The following is a 19,850-nucleotide window of genomic DNA, read 5'->3' as shown; positions in this document are numbered from 1 at the left end:
CTGCTGCTGCCTCTGATTCACCCAGGGGAACCCCAGCCCAGCTGAACCTGAGCTGAGAGAAATGCTGGTTTAGTCCCCTGATGATGGAAATACCTTCATGGCTTCTTTATTACATTTCTAGTCTCTCTGGCTCTTCATCTCTCACTTTAGTATTACCTTCAGCTTGTTGCAGTGGATGTGATGAGAGCACTGATCATTGATTTAACCAACAACTTTTCAGCACCTAAATTTCTTAATTAACTAACTCAAAACCCTTCAGCGGGCCGAGAACATGTGGGATCACTGCATTTTATGTTCTACATAAAGAAATTCTTGTATAAGTCCCATAGTCTGGCAGCCAGCCTCCACTGCTTGTGCCATGAGCTCTTTTCCTACACAATTGCTGCTGTCTGTATCATTGCTCTGAAAGCATGGCCTGGACAGTTAGATATATACAAAAAGCTGCAAATAAAATAAAGAGATCACATTCTCTAGAAATGCATGTGAGAAGGGAGTATACTGTGGTCAAATAGCGTGCCAGGCCACAAAAGCAGTGCTTCTTTGGGGATGCATTCCTGTTACAATGCAGAATTTAGATTTTTGGTCTTGCACAGCATTTGAAGATATTTCATGCTTTCTCCTACCAGAAAAAATTTCAGGGTGAAGATTTTCTCATGTCCTGTGTTTGGAAGTCCACAGTGTGAAATGATTGTGATAGAAGGCAGATTTAATTGAGTTGGGATTGTTTGAGAGAAAGGAAGGATGAACAAGTAGCAAACATCAAAGAAAGCCGTCACAGTGTCAGGGTACAAAGTTACCCAGTAGAGTCCTTGTGAAAAGGCTCAAATGTACATTAAACACAAACACTACAAGAGCCATTCTTTTTCTTCCAGCTTTTTAATGTGACAGAGAGAACAAAAACAAAGTCCATTGGAACAGCTGCAATTTCCAGTGACGACCAGACACAGATCAAATAAAAAAAAAATAAAAGAAGGTTTTAAATGAAGAAAAGGAACCAAGGGACTGGAATTGGCTATTTCACACACAGAGCTGACTGAACATCTAAATGAAACTTTCCATTAAAGCACGACACCAGGTGTTATTTACAGTGGGACTTGCAGTGTGTGTACATTTATACAGCACTAGCATCACATACAGCAAAGAAATTAATTTCATTTTGTTTCCTTCAGTTCCCAGGCTTGATTCTTCCTAAAAGCAGCATTTGCTAATATAAGGGTGAGAAACTGAGGGAGAAACTTAATGCAAAATAAAATACATAGGGCTCAAATCTACATAAACTTCAAAATATCCTCTCGGGTTTTGTGACTCCTTTGGAAAGTCAAAGGACACAAGCAGGGAATATAAAAGGACCTAGGGCCTCCTTAAGAGCATCACAGTATACTCTGCTGTTGGAGGTCTGAAAGCAGGACCTGGAAGGGACCTGGACATCTGCAGAAAGCTCAGCTCCATGCAGTCCTGCTCCATGCCCTTGTGTGAATGCAGCCTTGGGGCTGGACCACTCTCAGCATCACTGAAGGACATCAGGATGCCTGAGAACTTCCCAGTGTGCAGAACCTCTGGCACTGGATATGGGTTTTCCAAGACTGACGCTCTTCATAGTCCAAAAGATCCATATGCCACCATCTGTAAGTCCCATAATTCAAGGAATTTCAAATAGTAATGTTGATATGGGCAAGGAGGGGATCACCCCACACAGCACAAGCTGCAGCCACCACCACTAGGATGTAGCAGAGCCAAAATCAATAACAGGAGCTGTCCTGCACAACTGGAGTAAATAAATCACAATAGCACAACCCGTTAAATCAACAGGGAATACAAAGAGGCAGAACTCTTACTGTAATAGCACTGGTCTTTAATAATAGTATCAACAGTGCCTGGTGTTCCTATAAAAGCCTGTGTCTGCATGCTCAGAAATTCAGCAATGGACTTGTCCCACCACAGTGCAGCAGAGCTGAAGACACCAAGCCACAGCAGGCCAGTTTGGGTTCCTTAGGTTCACCTTTCCCATCCCACAATTATCATCAGCAAAGTGGCTGTCCTGGTGTGCCACACATGCACGAGGAGATCCAGCTGTCCTCTAGAAGAGATCTTTGGGATTTAAGGCAAGTCCCCTGCCCTGGTCCTCTGTGTCCCTGTTGCAGTGAAGTTCATGAATCCATGGAAATAGTGCTGTGCAGGGACCATCAGGGGACCTGTGATCAGCAGATTTCTCTGTGGAAGGTCCAGTGTATCCAAGAGAGAGACTGTTCACTGTGGCAGACGTGGGCAGCTGAGGGAGGAGATGTGCTGGCCCTCGACCAGCACAGGCAATGCTGATTTTACAGCACAAATTAAGCTGAGCCATCAGAGGAGGTGCCTGAGGAGAACTCTTCCCTTGCCTGAGGCTCAAGGGCCTGTGACCAAGGCTAAGCCTAGCAGGTGGCCAAGGCTTGAAACTGAGCCCAGAAGAAACCCCAGCCAATGCAGAGGGGTCTGCACCCAGCAGCTGCTTTGCTCTGGAGAGCAGCAGTGTGACACCTACACTGATTTACACCATGGCTAGGACAGCAAACAAACACACTGGGAATATTGACTAAGCCTGTCTCCACTGAACTGGGTGGGAGATGTCAGCCCAGGTGTCAGGAATTCAGTGCCTGAGCTGGAGCTGTTGCCCTGTATCTCTCTATCCCTGAAGAAGGACAGACCTGCAGGACTACCCAGGGCAAGTTTTGCATTGCCTCTGCCTTTCAGCTGAGAATAGTGGGAATCCATTCAGTCCAGTCCTAGGTGTCTCAGCCAGGAGATGGGAGCTCTCTTTAGCTTTTCCTTCCCTCTGCTCTGCTCGTTGTTGTCCTTTATCTCAGGCTCTCACATGCCAGCTGTGGTGTGTGTTTGCTCTCTCCTGTCAGGTCACAAACTCCCTGGTTGAGCCAGGGGTAGGAGCCTTGTCCCAACACGTGCAATATCCCTTAGCCCTCAAGTGACTGACCCATGGATTTTAGGGGTGCAAAGAATTTCCAGCTGACATTGACAGTGAGATCCTATTAGTCTTTACCTCATCCCAGCTGGTCTGTGAGGTGAGGTTTAGCAGCCCCTGAAAGAGCCATTCTGCAAGGAAGAAAGGTTTCTAAGATTGGATAATATTTCCTAATATTACCTTGCCATTTCTATCTCCTCAAGATTTCAGTTTCTTCCTTCTCTGAAAATTAACAGGGAAATTTTGCAAAACAAATGATGTCATTAATGTCACTGCAAAATGTCAGTGGAGAACACAAATAGTCAGGTTTGCTGTGAGCATTGGGTGACATGTAAATAGGAATGTTATGCAAAATAAATATTTAGAAAAATAGGTTCTGGCTCCTCAGAGCAGCACAAGAGAATAATCCAGAAAATGAAACAAAATTTTGCCCCCCTGCCCTGTTGCAATGTGGTAATTGGCAACCACAGCCCAACAAAATGGGTGAAACCTAAAGGTCATGGTGATCTTTTGTGTTAAAATACATATTTAAACTGTCTCTCATCATGCAGAAGGACCAGATATTCTTAAAGAAAAACCCCACATTCTGGACTGTCATTCTGAATAGAACCTGTGAACTGCTGCCAAAGGACATAATTACATTCACTCCTACCTTAGAGAGGGAACCTCGTTGTTTTGAAGACAAATAAATAAAATAAATAATAACACAAAAGCCCTAAGCTACCCACAAAATGAAGAAATGAGGCATAATAAGGTTGGTTATTACAGCAGCATGTGATCTTACCGATTTCATAAACCTCAGAATAAAGGTCAAGAATCTCAAACAGCCCATTGTAGCCTATAGGTGATCCATGAGTGCTTATCCCTGATTGACACAACGAAAAAGGTGATGCTCATTAGAGGTTTTTGCCTCATTGGCAAGGATTTTCTGCTTGTGATCTAGCCCTGCTGTGTGTCCTTCAGCTGCCCCTGCAGCAGCAGCACGCTGACTCCCACAGCTGCAGCCTGGGCTGGCCCTGGTGCCAGGGGCTGTGCAGCCAAAGGCAGGGCTGTGAGACATCACTCCTGCAGGATTCCAGCCTGGCCTTGCTTGGTTTTCTTAAAAAAAACAACCAAAATCACCAAAAAAAAAAAATTTACAAAAAAAAAGCAATAATGAAGAAGATCCAACAAAAGTTAAATGAGAAGATCACCAGCAGAAGTACAAAAGAACTTTTTATGTCACAAAATATCCTGGTTCGACAAATTAGCTGCACTATGAGGTGGTTTCAGATCGATTCTGGCCTATTGCTGAGCTTGTTGAAACAAAATAATTAGTGTTATCCATTGTGAGCACTGCTATTGAACAGGATGCTCTGCATTTCTGCTTTCCCAAGAAAACATAGCCCAAAATACACAACTCACTTTGCCTCTAGGTGCAACAGGACTTAACTTGTGTGATAAAAAGGGCACACAAATTTCAGAAATGTTCTCCACAGGATATCAAACTAAACTGTGCCATTTAATGGGGAATTTAATGTTCTGTACAGTGAAAACTTGCTGTGTGCATTCCCTGTGCAACAAGTTAAATGGCTTTAAGTAACTGTGCTTACAGTGTTTCAATGAGACCCAAGTATATTAGAAAATCAAGCATCATATTATTCAAATAATATGGCTAAAATGCTGGTAAATTGTTAGTTACCATACTCTAGGTATTAGGCAAAAATCCCCTATTTACACTGGATAATATGTACACATTTGGTTTGTGGAATGCTCCAATATCATATCAATTTCTCCTCTGTGAAAGCTGCAGGAAAAAAACCCCTTTTAATCATTAAAGAAATATATATTCCCAGCCACTAATACATTTAAATATTTGGTATCTGCATGTAAAGAATTAAGCATCACTAAGTTGGTCATGACTCCTGATAATCTTGAATTTCTGGGACTTGTTTTTAGTGTGACTCTTAAAATCATCTTAAGTGTACAGAAATAAAAAATCCTAGATTTTAATAGCTGATCACTTCAATGGGTGTACATATGTTTGCAAGTAGGTGTAAATACATATATATATATATATAATTATTTAGATATTTCTCTTCCACAGCAAGAAGGTGCCTAGTGATTCCCTGTGCCCAAATAAAGACAGTAAAGGGCCTTGAAGCTCTGAATCTTCTGAGACAGCTGAGCACCCACCCTCACATACTGGAGAAATCAGGACTCTCACTCTTCCAGGTGAGTGGTAATCCCAAAACCAAGACAGCTGGGGTCTCCCTGGCCACATCTGCAACTCTTACCCCTACTGCTGGAGCTCACCTACAGCAGGTTGGTTACCTGCCTCCTCCAGGATGCTCTGTGCCTCTGGGCACAGCTGGTGTGGGTGGCTGAGGAGGGCTGGGCGCCAGGGCAGGGTCTCAGCGGGCAGAGGCAGGAGGGTGGGGGTCTGTCCTGCCGTGTCACACCTGCACACCGAGCCACTGTCTGAGTCTGCTGTCCTTGCAGGGGCGTGGACAGGGACAGAGGGGGCTCCCAGCATAGGCAGGATGGCACCCAAGCTCTGCAAGGGGCGTGTGGGGGCTGCATGCACCAGTCGTGGCTGTAATAAGGTCAGAAACGATGGTTTTGTTTATATCCCTGCGGGTTCTTCCTTCCCTCTGCTGTCTCGCTTTGAGGTATTGACAGAACAGTTAGAATGAGCGTTTTGGGATTTCCAGACATGGCTCTTTTTCGTTCTTCTTCTACATCTGCCCCCCCTCCAAGCCCCCTGGCCTCTGTTGCTCACATCAGGACCTGTTCTCGAGTCTCTGGCAGGCGCAAAGCCAGCAGGCCACCCCCAACCAGAGCGGAGGAGGCCAGAAGGATGGGAACCACCTTGGTTATCCCTACAAAGGAGGAGAAGATAGAGTTCCCCAGGATGGCACCAAACTTGCAAAGACCATTGAGGATGCCAAAGGCTGTTGCCCTGTGGGGAGGAAAAGCAGAAAGCAATGGTTAAGACGGAGTTTCTGGCACAATCAGAGAAGGTTTGGACTGGTAATTTTGTGAATTTTCTTATGTTGCCCAGGCTACTCTTCTAGTAAGTAAAACTGGGCAGAACAAATAAGTAGATAAATAGATGCAACAGTTTTGCATGTCTGTGTAAATGAGAATGTCTGTGTGCACTCATTTGTCCATTTCATCTTACCTTCTCCATAGCCCTACAGTGGCCCACACTGTCCTTGAGGAGCCTTTGCCCTCCCCAAAGACAGCAGGACAAAATCTTTCCTAGATCTCCTCAAATCCCTTCCAAGGGCTGCCTGGAGTAGGTTGTCCCCAGAGAAACAACCACAGCTCTCCTCTAAATCCTGTTTCACCCAGCAGCTAAAAGCACACTATTTTCAATGTACAGTCCTTCATTTCTGGCTTCCCCCTAACAGTCTGAAAAAGACAAAAAGGGGTTTATAATGATGTTGTAAGTAAAGATATAATCTGCAGGATGTGGTCTCAAAGTCTCCTGTTCATCCTGGTGTCTCAAATCACTCTGTGCACATGGTTTTCTCCAGATTTGGAGGGGAAGGCTTGCCCCAGTGATGAGCCATGCCGAGAGGCTTGGGGATGCAGTGTGAAAGGCCAGATCTCCATGCACATCCATGGAAACGACAGAGTACATCTTTCATTTGGTGGCCCTGCCCATGGCATGGGCTTTAGAATTAGCTGATCTTTGATGTCCCTTCCAAGCCAAACCATTCTGTGATACCATGATTCTATGGTTCTTTGATTTATCAGCCCATAATCTCCATATGTCCATGTGATCCCTGAGTTAAACCTGCCACACAAGCAGAATTATGGTTGAAAATGTCTGTTGTGACCCAGGATTAAACAGCCCTGAAGGACTGGTGAAAGTAAAATAAATAAAAATATACAGCTCCCCCACGTACATGTCTCTAGAGCGGCTTTTTCCATTGGGAACCAAGAGAACTAGGTAGAGGGTGGAGGCTAAAGGGAGAAATGTTCGGAGCACCTTTTGTCTGTGGGGTAGAGCTCCACGGTGATGACATCCAGGGCGTTCCAGGCGGCAATGCTGGCCCCACAGAAGAGGCACTGCCAGCCGATCATCGCCGACTCGCTGTTCCCAAAGAACAGGAAGAAGCAGCACACAGCTGAGATCAGCATCGAGCCACCTGAGGGGGCAAACCAACAGGAGAACACTGGCACCAGCTTCCCCTGTCCACAGTTGAGCAAACATTTGTTAAAGATGGCTTTCAAGTGATGGCATTTCATCCCAATGAGAATTAAATCTGTGAGAATCCAGAAACACCTTGATGCTGCCTATCTGTCATTCTCTGACACTGGAAACCAGCCTGGAAATGTTCTCAGTGTCCACCTGATCTTGCTGATAATCCTGCTCTATAAAGACTGTGAGGATGGGCTTTTCCAGGCAGGCTTCCAGCATCTCAGACTTCCAGATGGACGCAGGAAGAGCAGAGACAAGTAAACATGAAAGTCAATGAGGAGGAAGCATTATTGTGAAGGTTTTTCAACTTGAGTTTCAAGTGATAAGCTTGTGCATTTCATATCATATTGAAGTCACTTGACACATTTCTAGTCCCAATTAGGATAATTTACAGTCACTTGTATGAAGCACTTGAGGTCTCTTTTAATTATAAGAACATCATTAGATTTCATGGCATATTTGCACAGGAGCCATAATTTTATGAACATCACCGAGGGAGAAAGTGAGAGCATTCATGCTCAGTTAGGCACAGTTCAGATTCAGAAATATTAATAGCTACATCACTGCTTTCTACCCCATTGGGAATTTTCACCTGAAAGATGAAATTTGTGAAAAATCAAACTATTTTTCACCAGAATGTTCTGTTATCACTGTAATATCTCCATTTATTAGCAGAAAAGCAAACAATTTTCTCTGTTGTTTGGTGTTTTTGGTGTCAATTTAGCGCCATCCAAAATAATTTGGATGCTGAAGTGTAACTGAAATGCTTCAATTTGGACATTATGTTGCATCTTGCCACTGAAAATGGCAATTTTCACTATGAAAAGCTGCTGTTCAGGACTCCATGTCCCCTACTCCTCCATGGCACAAGGCCAAACTACATCCCCACAGTGTGGTGTGGATTTTCCCCCTGCTGCAAAAGCCCAGCCCAGCACTGGTCACTATGAGAGCACCAAGAGATTTGCTGTTTAGCACAAGAGAAGGTTTGGTAGAACATGATAAAAATGAACTGAAGCCCCAGGAAGGCACATAACACAAAAGGAGAAATTCAGTTTTCCTGTTAAGCTGACCAGAAATAAAATGTTCGACAGCGTGATACAGGTGGGACGCCAGAAGGCTTTTTCAATTGGAAATTTCCTAGTGAAACGTTTCAGCATGTCGTTACTAATTTTTGTCTTGTTCTCTTCATTTTGCAGGAGAAATAAGCATTTAGGGCTCCAGCTGTCATCTCAATTCCAGATGAAAATGCTGAAATGCTGACATGTCTGCAGGATGGACAATCTGATTCTCATTCAGCTTCCTCTAATTTATTTCCCACAGACCTTCTGGTTTGTTTGGGTCTTTTCCAAATCCACCACATGAATGCTCATTTTCCCTGTGTACCTTCCTGAGACATCAGTCATCTTGCTCTACTTTAACCTGTCTGAAGGTGAGGCTGAGCTAACCCTTCCCTCTGTTCTCAGAGGACAGAGAGGAGCTCAAGAGAGTGATTCACCCTTACCCTTGAGCCACATGCCTGATTTTATTACCTTCCTTTGGCTGTCTCTCAGGGCATGATTCCCACAGTACCTGGAGAGCAACGTCTGAACCCTGGAGGCTGCAACACCGGCAATTCCCAAAGTATTCATGAAGCTGATAAGGTGATAACTTGATAATTTATTCCCATGATGCTAAAGGGTGGCTCCTTTCTTGGCTGTGACATGGTCAGTTAATTTACCATATGGTCTCTGAAGCTCCTTGTGCAATCATTTGAAAATCAGATAAAAACCAAAAGAGGGAACTCCTGGGCTGTCAAGCTGCCACATCAAATAACCTTTGTGAATATTCATTGCTACAAGCAAAATGTTCATTTATTTATACAGAAGCTTTGGATTTCAGCAGCAGCTCAACAGGACCAAGAGATCCTTTTTTAGCTCTGACCCTGATTTGCAGAACACTGAAAAAAACGTGCAGGATTTGACACAAAAGGCAAAATAAATTAAAAAAAAAGAAATGTTACAGACACACAGAAAAGCAGGGTGAAGAGGAGGGGAGTAGGTTACTTGTTCACTGCCATGGAGTAGATCACCTGCCTCATCCTCCAGTCTTAATCCTTCACATCGAGCTCTTTGTAGGGTTCTTTGTAGGGCTGTGCTCCCACCACCTCCTGCCCCATCACTCACCAATCATCTTGATCCTCCCAATTTTGTCCATGAGCAATGCGGAGATGATGTTGCCTGGCAGCACGGACAGGCTGCCCAGGAAGCTGACCAGGTAGATCAGAAAATCATTGTCCTCCTCAAAGTCGATGTGGCAGCCTTCCTTCTCCTTCATGAACGTGCTGTTGATGAGCCTGCAGTTGATGAATTTGTGTTCGTAGAGATCTGTGAGGGAAAAGAGGCAAAGGCTTGACCCTGCTTGGCTGAACCCCTTCATACAACAGCAAGGACCAGACCAAAGACCCAAGAGAAGTTTGTCATCCAGTGGAAATAGCCAGGGAGTATTTGTTTCAGTGGAAATTTTTTAGAGTGGCAAACTCTAGCTGAATCTTTGGCTCCTGGCTGATGCAAGCTCATGCATTCCTTTTGTTTGTGGAGTCACCTGAACCAGTATCCCCATGCCACAAGGACAGGGCAATGCAGACTTTGGTTTTCAAAGCATTATCATTTGTTCTTTATTAGGGTAGAAATTAAGAGCTTTTTTTGGTATAAATTACAGACTGTTTTACAGCTGATGATCTTCAACTGCTGGAGGCTTGAGATTATATTTTAAGTTTTACTGAGTAGAGCTGTAAAGTGCTGAGAATTGTGCCATTTCTTTAACCTGTCAGGGCCTGAGCATAGGATTTTGCATTTCCCATAAATCACCCAGAGACACCAGATGTCATGGGGTTAAAATCACTGATGGAGCAACCTGAGGTCTCCTTCCAAATGCATCACACTCTTTTCCTCCAGCACCACTTTCATTACCCAACACACACTCAAACACACAGATCCCTACCATCCTTTCTTCCACAAAACAGATGAAACAGTTCTAATAAAATAGTTTTCTGATAAAGTAGTTCCTAGTTACAGAAATGACACTGCAGCAGGAATCCCATTACCGGTGTTATAAAAGACAGTAGAGATGATGGTGCAGTTTTCAAAGAAGGTCTCACTGGATCTCACATCTTCAAAGTAGCAATCCTCAAATAATGAATCCTCAAATCTCACTTCCTTGAATTTCATGCCAATAAATCTGTGGGGCAGGAAACAGAACTTCACTCAGTGCTTTAAGATATTTTCTACACTATAGAGTGTGCAGTGGCTGTTTCAAGAGATGGAGCACTCATTCCAATTTCTAGTGTCATTTACAGAAAAGGTGTTGCTTGAATGCATAACTCCCTCCAGGTCCTTCTGTGTTTTATTAGGAGATAAGGGTCTGAAGAGGTATTTTTTTAAAGAGACATGGATCTTTTAGGATTTGGCAGTTTTTCTATTCCTCAAAATAATCACATCTGAGAAAATGTGCTTCTAAAGCTGAGGGGACACAAATCCTCTCATGTTCAGTCCTTGTCTGTCTGAAGTAGAAAGAATTTCACTCAATGCAGGGAATTTCCTTCATGAGCTGACCTTGCTGCCTTCCTTAGTTTCCCCCTCCCTCCATCATAAACAAAGCCAGCCATTATTGAGCCATTTGGTGAAAGGTTTCTGACAGCTGTTTAAACTCAAAGTGATTTTTTAAGTGAAAATGCAGTAGGGATTCTGGAGAGAGTGGGGAGATTATCTGAGTTCTGCTTGTAACCATCTCTGTTCAAGGTTTATTACGTATCATGTAATGAAAAGAGATTTCACTAAAAATAATAAACTGTGTCAGGTGATTGATTTCTCCTCTGATGGGAAGCGTGACATGTCTGACCTGGCTGCCTGAAGGATGACACAATATTGATTTACCTGTGAGATTTTGCAGGAACACTGAGAAGATGTATTAGGTAATGCACAGGCATGTTTAGAAGATGTAAGGAGCTATTAAGAACAAGCATTACTGCTCTAGTTAAAGAGGCCATGACTGTCACCAGATGAAAAAAACCCTTCTAACATGTACTCTGCAGCTTAATTGAATTGAGCACTTTTAACACAGCGTAACGTGATGGTTGTTTACACCTTTAAATGAGCGCTGCAGGGCTTCTTGACTGAGCCTACTAACAGAAATTATTAATGCACAAAATACCACAAGAAGATTATTCAAGTGTTTTGCTCCATGTAGACGGTCTCACAGGTTACAGCAAAATTTAAGCTGTTCTGCATTTGCTCAGTGATGTATTTGTCTGTGATGTATTTACTCCCAAAGGCTGCTAAAACCCATTTTCCCCCTGCAGTTTGCTTTCATAACACCCAAGTTTAGAAGAGTCAGATAGCAATGGGCTGGTGATCCATGGAGTTTTAGCTCACAGCCAAGGGCTGCAGGGAAAACACAGCTGTAAGCCATGCTGAGATAACTTCTGGGCATTACTGCAATTTAGCTCGATGAGATTTTGTGTATTTAAAATGGAGAGGGCCAAGGTGGGAGAATAGTGATTTACAGCACAGTTTTATGTCTTCATCCAGGTGCTGACTATCCTCAGTTCTCAGTGAAGTTAATGAAAATTCAGTACCTTCTCTAGGCATAAGAAAAATGTCTCCAGTCCCTAAATTTGACCAACATCCACTTCTCACCACTTTGTTTTGGGGAACAGGAACTGTGGGGACAGGTTTGCATCACCAAGCTCAGCTCCTTGCTGGAGGGTGTGTGGAAAGACATGAGGACACACGTTGGGGTCCCCCACTGATTTATATCAAATATGTAAAAAGGAAATGGAGATGAATGGTTTCTGAGGGGATTGGAACAACCTGGCTGGGCAATGAGATGTGGTTTCAGCTGTGAAGATTAAAACAATGAGTGTTTTGTGTAACATTTAACATCCAATAGGTCCACCCCAGTTGAGGAGGAGCTCCCTCCAGCAAGGCAGCTGGAGCAGCATCCTGCTAGGTCTGCCTGGGGCAATGAGATCACAGAAATTGCATAGGAATATTTTTATATTTTTATTGGGATTTTGAAAAGTAGTAATGGAATGACTAAGATTTACATATCTGAGGAACAGATCGACTGGGGCCCAGTCTGGACCCAGAAAGAGAAACGACAAGGCCCAAACAGGGGGAAAAAAAGGGAGGAAAGCAATGATGTTCTTCTGGAGCAAATTCACAGACTTCAAAACACTAAAGGAGAAGGTGACACACTCATCTGTGGGGAGATAGTGACTGCAGTGGGAGAAGCACCCCAGTGTGGCCATGGCCCAGGCTGCAGGATGGATACTGGGGTAGTTCATCTGCAAGAAGTTGCTTTTTATTTTGGAAATACAGCAGCGATTTCATTACCAGTAGCTGCCCAAGCCCTGTAGATGTCAGTGTGGGCTAAGGAAAAAGAAGTCACCTCTGCATCCAGGGCTGCTCAGCACAGCACTCTCTGCTCTGATCCCAACACAGGCCTGCAGATCCCCTGGGTTCTGCAGAAGTCAGTGACAGAGGCAAAGTAGGTGGAAAAACAGGATTAAAATTATATTTTGTCAGTCAAAAACTGCCTCTGGGACTTGAGAGATTTAATTTGAGTGTCCAAAAGAACAACAGAGAGGTTCAAGTTGATGAAAAATGGAAAAGAAAAAAAGAATTTTCTAGAAATTTATTTCACTGTGATTACAGCAAAGCAAATTCTGTTCACTTACTTGTCATTCCTGTATTCCCCATTTCTGTGGATCTGGTTTTCCAGGGTGAAATTAAAGGTGAAATGGGACACTTCTTCCTCATCAAAGATCTTCACTCGGGATTCATATGCCTCATCTTGGAAATACCGGATCATGTCAGGGAACCAGACAATAAGGCCATAGTAACTGCAGCAGGATTGGGAGACACATCAGGGATACAAGATTCTTTAAAAGATCTACTTCACATCCTGCAAACCTGTTAAACTCCAAATGTGACTGCATGTCTGACACAAATTCTTGCTCAGAGCTGACACAGGACTGAGCAAAGTGTTTCTGTGCTCTAAGCACCCTGCTGATCTCAGAAGTGTGTTGGTCCACTCCCTTTCATTTGAAGCAGGACAATTCATTTTATTTCCCCTTGGCTGGGGAATAAAGCAATGTGCTAACCTTGCTACCCATTAAATTAGCAGAGCAGAAACAAATTGGGCTGATTTCTGTAAGTGTGCAGTTCGTGTGAGAATTAGACAAAATTTCCCTGTAGTTTAGACTCCCCTGAGTGGTTTTGATCTAGACTAAGGAACAGCTGAGAATCTGGTAGAGTTGTGTCTTTTGTGTGCATGTGTGGACAAGATCAAATAAAAGATCTACAGGTGAGAAAGTCAATTTATTACTGTGCTACCAACCACTTCTCAAGTCCTGATTTGTTCAAAGCATCTTGTACTTCATATAAAGCAATCAGATTGATCAATATATGTAGAAGAGCAAGGCTTAGTTCACAAAGACTCTTTAAAGTAAGACCAGGATTAATTTTGTAATAGTTTATTTCCATGTGTAAATAATTATTTAGACTCTGAATAGTGCTTTAGTTTCCTGAAAAATATAAAGAAATACCTTCCTTACCTTAAGGCCATTGTAAACCAAACCACAGCCAGCATCAGTGTGTTCATCCTGTACTGGGCTGTTAAACAATATAGCACGTTGTCCCAGACCTACAAATCCATAAGAAGAATTAGATGTCAGGACACCTCAGCAGATGCTTGACAGCTTCATTTATGAGTGCATCATAAACCTAATGTCAGAAAAATGGGTTCATCAGGGGAAGATCAGATGTGTGGCATATATTCAGTGTTTTTTCAAAATTGTATTTGTCGAGCAAATGGCTTACAAAAAAATCACTTAATTCAGCTCAGTGCCAGAGTACTTGATCAGAGCCCTCTGTAATGAGCTGGAGTGCATGATTAGGGCTGGGTATGAGGCAATGTCTCTCTCAGGTTATATCAGCAAATGTGGATATGAGATTATTCTCAGACCCTCTGACAACCTTATCTTTTCAAATATATGTATGGTGTTAGGAGTGCTTTCCAACTGAGATTGAAAGCTCTCTGGAGAGCAAAAGCCCAAACACAGCTGGCACTGTAAGAGGTATAAGATGAAATCAGGTAGGGATGAAGCCAAGCAGGAGGCAGACCAAGATCTGCTCTTGACTTGTTGCAAAAAATGCTGCCAAGAAGATGAGGGGATGTAACTCCTCAAGCTCTTATCTTGCCACTTTCCTTTATTTTCAGCTCATCCTTCAAGACCAGATGTTCTAGCAAGGTTTTCCACAGTCCTACATGGGCATTAGGTGAGCAGCATAGCAGGTGTGAAAGGTTAAGTTTGCCTAGGAAACAATTCTCAGAAACTTAGTCTCAGCAGAAGCAAAGAGCAAACACTTTCTGCCTCCACTGCAGGTGGTAATTTCACTTAGGCTTGGGGAGAGAGAATCAATATTTATCTGCTCAGGAGGAGAGGCAAGCACTGGGGGCTGTGGCTGGAAGCTCTGCCCTGCTGGATGACAGTGATGCTCACAGGGGCATTTTGGGCCCTGACTGACAGCATGGCAGCTTGCAGATGCACACACCTGCACAGAAAATGCAGCTCTCTGCAACACCCAGAAGATTTCTAAGGTTAGAATCAGGGTTTCAAGGTACCATGACCTGAATAAAAGAGGTACTGGAGCACTGTGTGAAGATTTTTTTCTTCTCTTTACCTGTTTTAAAGTAGTTGTGATTCTGACCAGCCACCGCTGGTACCAGGTCCCTGTTGAGCTCTGGATTTCAATAAATTCATCTACTTGCTTTGGAGTTTTGATATAGGAAACCTGGAGAGAAAAAAAAATAGGACTGAAGTTTCTAGAATTCATCCTAGGTGGATTTAAATTCCACTGTCTTCCAGGCAATTTTCTACCTAATAACCCTTATTATTTTTTCCTTAAAAGTTAGCATTAGGAATTGAGCTAATTGATTTAATTACAGCAAGAGACTATTAACAGAAATGAGCCTTCCTTCTTTTCCATCCATCCTTTCATCCTCTCTTTCTCTCTCTTCTTCCATGAAATATTTTAAATACATCATGTCCACTTCAATCTTTCATTTGCTGGCTAATGTACCTGTATACTACCCTATTTCTCTATCTTCAGATTCCTACTACAAATTAGGACTCAGAAAGTATAGTAAAAATTATCTCCAAGATCAGTCACTTGTTCCCAAACTGTGTCCTCAGGATTTCATGCTTCTATGACAACTAGCAGGAATATCTCTCATTCAGTATCTTTTAAATACCACTGGAAGAACTTCTATGACAAATGAATGTGTAGATGGGAATCTTCTCAGCTGAAAATGCATCTTGCCGTCAAGTGAGCCCACACAATGCAATCAGTTTGCTTCACCAAAAGAGTCTGAATTTTCACTGCTGAATACCTGAACTGGACTGCTCAGGAAAACTTACAAATGGATCCCAGTAAATATTTGCTTAGAACTTTAATTAAAGGACATATTCAAGGAAAACAGAACTGTTTGTAAACACATGGAGAAGGCGAAAATTTGCTGAATAAATTTCTGAGTGTGAACGAGCGCCTTGGCTCAGCCGTGGAGTCTCCGCATTCCTCCTCCTGGCACCGATTAAATGTCAGATCTGGGAACTGTCCCATACCAGCTGACTCATCACAAACTGACAACTTCTGGCCTATCAGAAGAGCACAAAACCTGACAGTTTGTGCCACACCAGGAGCACTGATCACCGCCTGTGCCAGCGGGTGTGAGTACATCTCGGCTCAGCCGGAGCCGCGAGGTGCGATACCGAGCTCAGCTCCTCCACTGCAGTCATGACTCTGTTGCATGGAGTAATGAGCACTAACAGAGGCTGTACAGCTGCTCCTTCATTCTCCTACTCAGCTCAGACTCTCATAGTGCCCTACTTTGTGAGATATATAGATATATTTATATATATTTCTATTTGAGCTTCATTTCCCAGCTCAGCGTTACAGCAAAGCCAGTGATGGATTTAAAGAAAACATCTCTCTCATCTTTGCTATCAGGGCTTGCATTACTCAAATGGCTGGTAGCCTAAAAATAACACATGCTCATTAAGATCCTACATGAACCTGCACACAATTGTCATGCTCAGATATGAAATCTTAATTTCCTTGAAGGATCACTCCCGAGGGGCACAGTTTCCTGATAACCCTTCTCAACATGGAGCGTTTTTCTCCTTCTTGATCAAAAATACATGCTTCACACACAAGGGTATCTCCTTTTTTCCCCATCCTTTAAAAGAATGTGCGCTCTCATCTTTAAAAGTATAAATCAAGAGTTCTTCCCTGGCTGGCTCACCAGGATTTTACAACTGAATTATAGTAATTTGCAGCTAACCCCAGCATAAACCTTTCCTCTGATTTTACTATTAACAACTCCGCTGGTGTGACCTTTTTCACAACAAACAGCAGACCAATGAGTAATAGCTACTCATCCCACTTTCCCTTGGAGAGATTAAAGACTGGATATGAGGCAGGTGGAGTTTGGAAAGCTCATTAGAAAGCATGTAAAGTTTAATCAGACTTTGATTAGAAGCCAGAATGGAGAAAGGACTGACTCAGGTACCCCACATAGCTAATATCTTATTTTGTTTTAGTCTCTTAGAGTAAGCCATTTAAGTATGTGCATAATTGAGAAATCACTGGTCTAAAGGATGTAGAGTAAGACCAGTAATAAAGAGTATTCACTGCAATTGATAGACTTGACTAATTCTTGGAAAAAAACCAAACTGACATCTAAGTTTAAATGCACAAAATACTTCTCACAGTCCTTTTTCTGGTTGCTTGGGGAGAGATTACGCTGAGAGAGTTCCAAGGAGGAGTAAAGTCATGCTGTGCTGCACTAAGGGGGTTATGTCCAGCTTTTCTTAGCTGATGGCTTTGCTCAACTCACCGTAAACACCCTCTCTGGCTCGCCCTTGGCCCTCATGTTGGTGTCATGAACTTGCTTGAGTATCATCCAAGCCTCATCATGTTTACCAATCTGAAAACACCAAAGAGAAAGAAAGCAAGTGTTCAAGGTCCCAGCTCTGTAATTTATCAAAGCACAGAGAGAAAACAATTCTAGAGGTTCAGCATAGTAGAGAAGCACACAGCATGAAATCTGAAGAGCTGAAAGCAAGGTTGTTATCCACAGAGTGCAGCATCTCTGTGCTGGAGAAAGGAATTGTCCTAAAACTGCCTGAGGTAGAAAAGGGGTCAGGGATAGAGCTTTAAAAAGAGATGAAAGGAGATGGATGAGGAGAACTGGACTCCCATCCCCACTCTGCTGAAGACTTGCAGTCTTGAACTATGTATTGCTACATTTTCCATCTGTGAAGTGGAGATACAGAATAATTGCTTAAGATTTCTGATGTTTAAGTATTCTACTCAGTGAAATGCACTTTGCTCTTTGCTCTACCACCAGGATTCAGTAGTTCCATGCCCAAACTCTGTGAGATGTTTTCAAAGTGCCTTTATTGGACATACAAAATTCCCATCTCTCACTACCTTCCTCCTGTACCCCATCTGGCAGTGACACACAAATTATCACTGACTGACCCCACAGTCTGCACTCTTTGGGCTTTAAGCAGTCTGTGGAGCTGGTGTAGACATGGCTTTGCCTCTGAGCTTGTGCTCCGTGTGTTTGATGGGACAAAGAAAGACAGACAGTGACACTTTAGGGACCTGCCATCCTCTGCTGATATCAGACTGCAACGTTTGAGATGAATCACCTTACCTCCAGCAAAAACCTTGGGCTTTCAGGCATGAATTTCAGCGCCACCAGGGAGGCAATACAGGGCAGAGCACACACGAGTACAAAAACTCTCCAGCTGTGGAAGTGGTACTTGGTTCCCATGCTGAACCCCCAGCCTGGAAACAGCAAGAGCCAACAAGTAAAAATACTGACCAGGAATTCTGAGTTTTTCTCTGCTAATGCAGCTCTGAACTTTGCAGCTCTGTATGCCATGAGGACAGGTTGAAAGTTTGTTATTCTTAGTACTGGTGGTTCTTGGAGGCTCAATAGTGTGCTCAGCAGACAGCAGCAAGTTCATGTTCATTACAGAAATTGGAACATGCTCAGGCTCTGCCTTTTAAGAACCTTCTTTTATCTTTGAGTTTAGAAATCACCTAGTGATAGGGACAGCTCTGTGTTAGCTGTAGCAAGGCAGGAAAATGGTACAGGAATAAGGGCCATAACTGATTGTTTCTCAGTGATACTACTAAATTTTACAAAGGTTAAATCTGTGATCTGAGAGGCACATTAGAGACAGCTTCTTTCCGTCTCCTACATCACATATGTATTTCACATTTCATGGAAGTGAGCAAGAAAAGCAAGTTTATTTTTTTTTCCAAACCTACAAAACCTGAGCTGGGGTTCAAGCTTAAAAACATCAAAATCCTAGTCTTGAATTTGAAGTACCCCTTCTGCTTTTTTCCTGGTGTTTGACCAAGTTAGGTATTCCCCTGCTAAGAACTGGAAAGTACAGCCTCATTCTCTTACATTGCTCCATTCACCTTCCCTAGGATCAAATCTCATAAGGAGTATTTAAATATTTTATTTTGCTATAAAAATTTTATTCACATAACAAGGAAATCATCAAGCAATGGGTTTTGCAGATGTCTCATCTGAGCCAGTCATGGTGTTCTAATGATTTCACAAAGTTCCAAAATAGTAGGTGGAGCACTGGAAATCCAAAAGAAAGCTACAAAAACACAGCATCAAAAAATCATCTGAAAAATAATTGTAATGTAAATATCTAAGGGCTTTTAAAAGCAAATGTTGTTGCAGGTAATACAATTATTTCTACCTGACACCACTGCAATAAGTTTGCCTATTTCTTCCAACAGTCTCTGTCATGTCAATCAAAAGCAGGAATATTTCTTTATACTGAATGTGCTTTCAATGTGCTAAAAATGAAATGATAGACAGGTAAACGTTAGTGGTTTCCAGTGTGGGTTTTGTGAACTGTCCTACTTTCCTCAAACAGGATTTTGCAAACAGCTGGTGTCACTGAGTACTGGGGGAATTAATCTTCTCCAGTAGATATTTCCTTCTGGTGTTTTCCTAGGTTATATATACAAGTTACAAGGAATTTCAAGTGACATGCAGACTCTGCTTCTCAGAGCACAAGTAAATTTCAGTTTACAGCCATCTACTTTTCCATTCCCACTTCCAGCTGAGGGCAGGGAACCCATTCCACTCCTGCATCCATTTAGGTGAAGTCGGAAGTGACTTCAGCCCATCACATCTGGGCAGATATGTCACCAGGTACACAGCCCTGCAGTGTGGCCACTTGGCTAAGGGAAGGCACATGTGCTGTCCTCACTGCTATCATTCACAGCATCCAGTAATTCCCTAATTAAAGTTGCTTCTTTTTGATAACAGGATCAATTTTTGGAATATAATCTCAGTCAATTTTTCCCTGAATGAGCTGACATTTAGATTAAGGCTCAGGCTCCAGCAGTGTAATTCAAGAGATGTATTTGAGGCTTTAGATGGAAAGCAGCTCCATCCAGTCCTATCTGCAGCCTTAGTATCCATCAGTCAATCGTGCAGTCAATTTATGAGACCTTCTGTGAGCACTTCAGGTATCTGTTATTTTCAGTGATATTTATGCTGGGATGTGTAAGAACTGTCATTGCCTGTGCAAGGGTTTGGGGTGGTGCAGTGGTG

The 19,850-nt window shown here is 42.9% G+C and overlaps 1 protein-coding gene across 2 annotated transcripts in view; it reads right to left on the bottom strand.

The window, feature by feature from the left end:
- Positions 1–857: 857 nt before the first annotated feature.
- Positions 858–19,850, bottom strand: part of SV2B (synaptic vesicle glycoprotein 2B) — a 64,660-nt gene continuing 45,667 nt past the window's right edge. For both annotated transcript variants that reach the window (XM_015639469.3, XM_015639468.3), the window contains exons 5-13: positions 17,913–18,046; positions 17,088–17,177; positions 14,873–14,983; positions 13,744–13,832; positions 12,865–13,029; positions 10,231–10,364; positions 9,311–9,511; positions 6,936–7,095; positions 858–5,897 (exon numbers count right to left, since the gene is read on the bottom strand). In XM_015639469.3, the coding sequence (XP_015494955.1) occupies positions 5,714–5,897; positions 6,936–7,095; positions 9,311–9,511; positions 10,231–10,364; positions 12,865–13,029; positions 13,744–13,832; positions 14,873–14,983; positions 17,088–17,177; positions 17,913–18,046 (1,268 nt within the window). In that variant the 3' untranslated portion in view covers positions 858–5,713. The remainder of the gene's footprint in view (positions 5,898–6,935; positions 7,096–9,310; positions 9,512–10,230; positions 10,365–12,864; positions 13,030–13,743; positions 13,833–14,872; positions 14,984–17,087; positions 17,178–17,912; positions 18,047–19,850) is intronic.

Source organism: Parus major, chromosome 10, assembly GCF_001522545.3.
Source record: "Parus major isolate Abel chromosome 10, Parus_major1.1, whole genome shotgun sequence".
Classification (NCBI taxonomy): domain Eukaryota; kingdom Metazoa; phylum Chordata; class Aves; order Passeriformes; family Paridae; genus Parus; species Parus major.
This window is presented reverse-complemented; position numbering and strand designations above follow the sequence as displayed.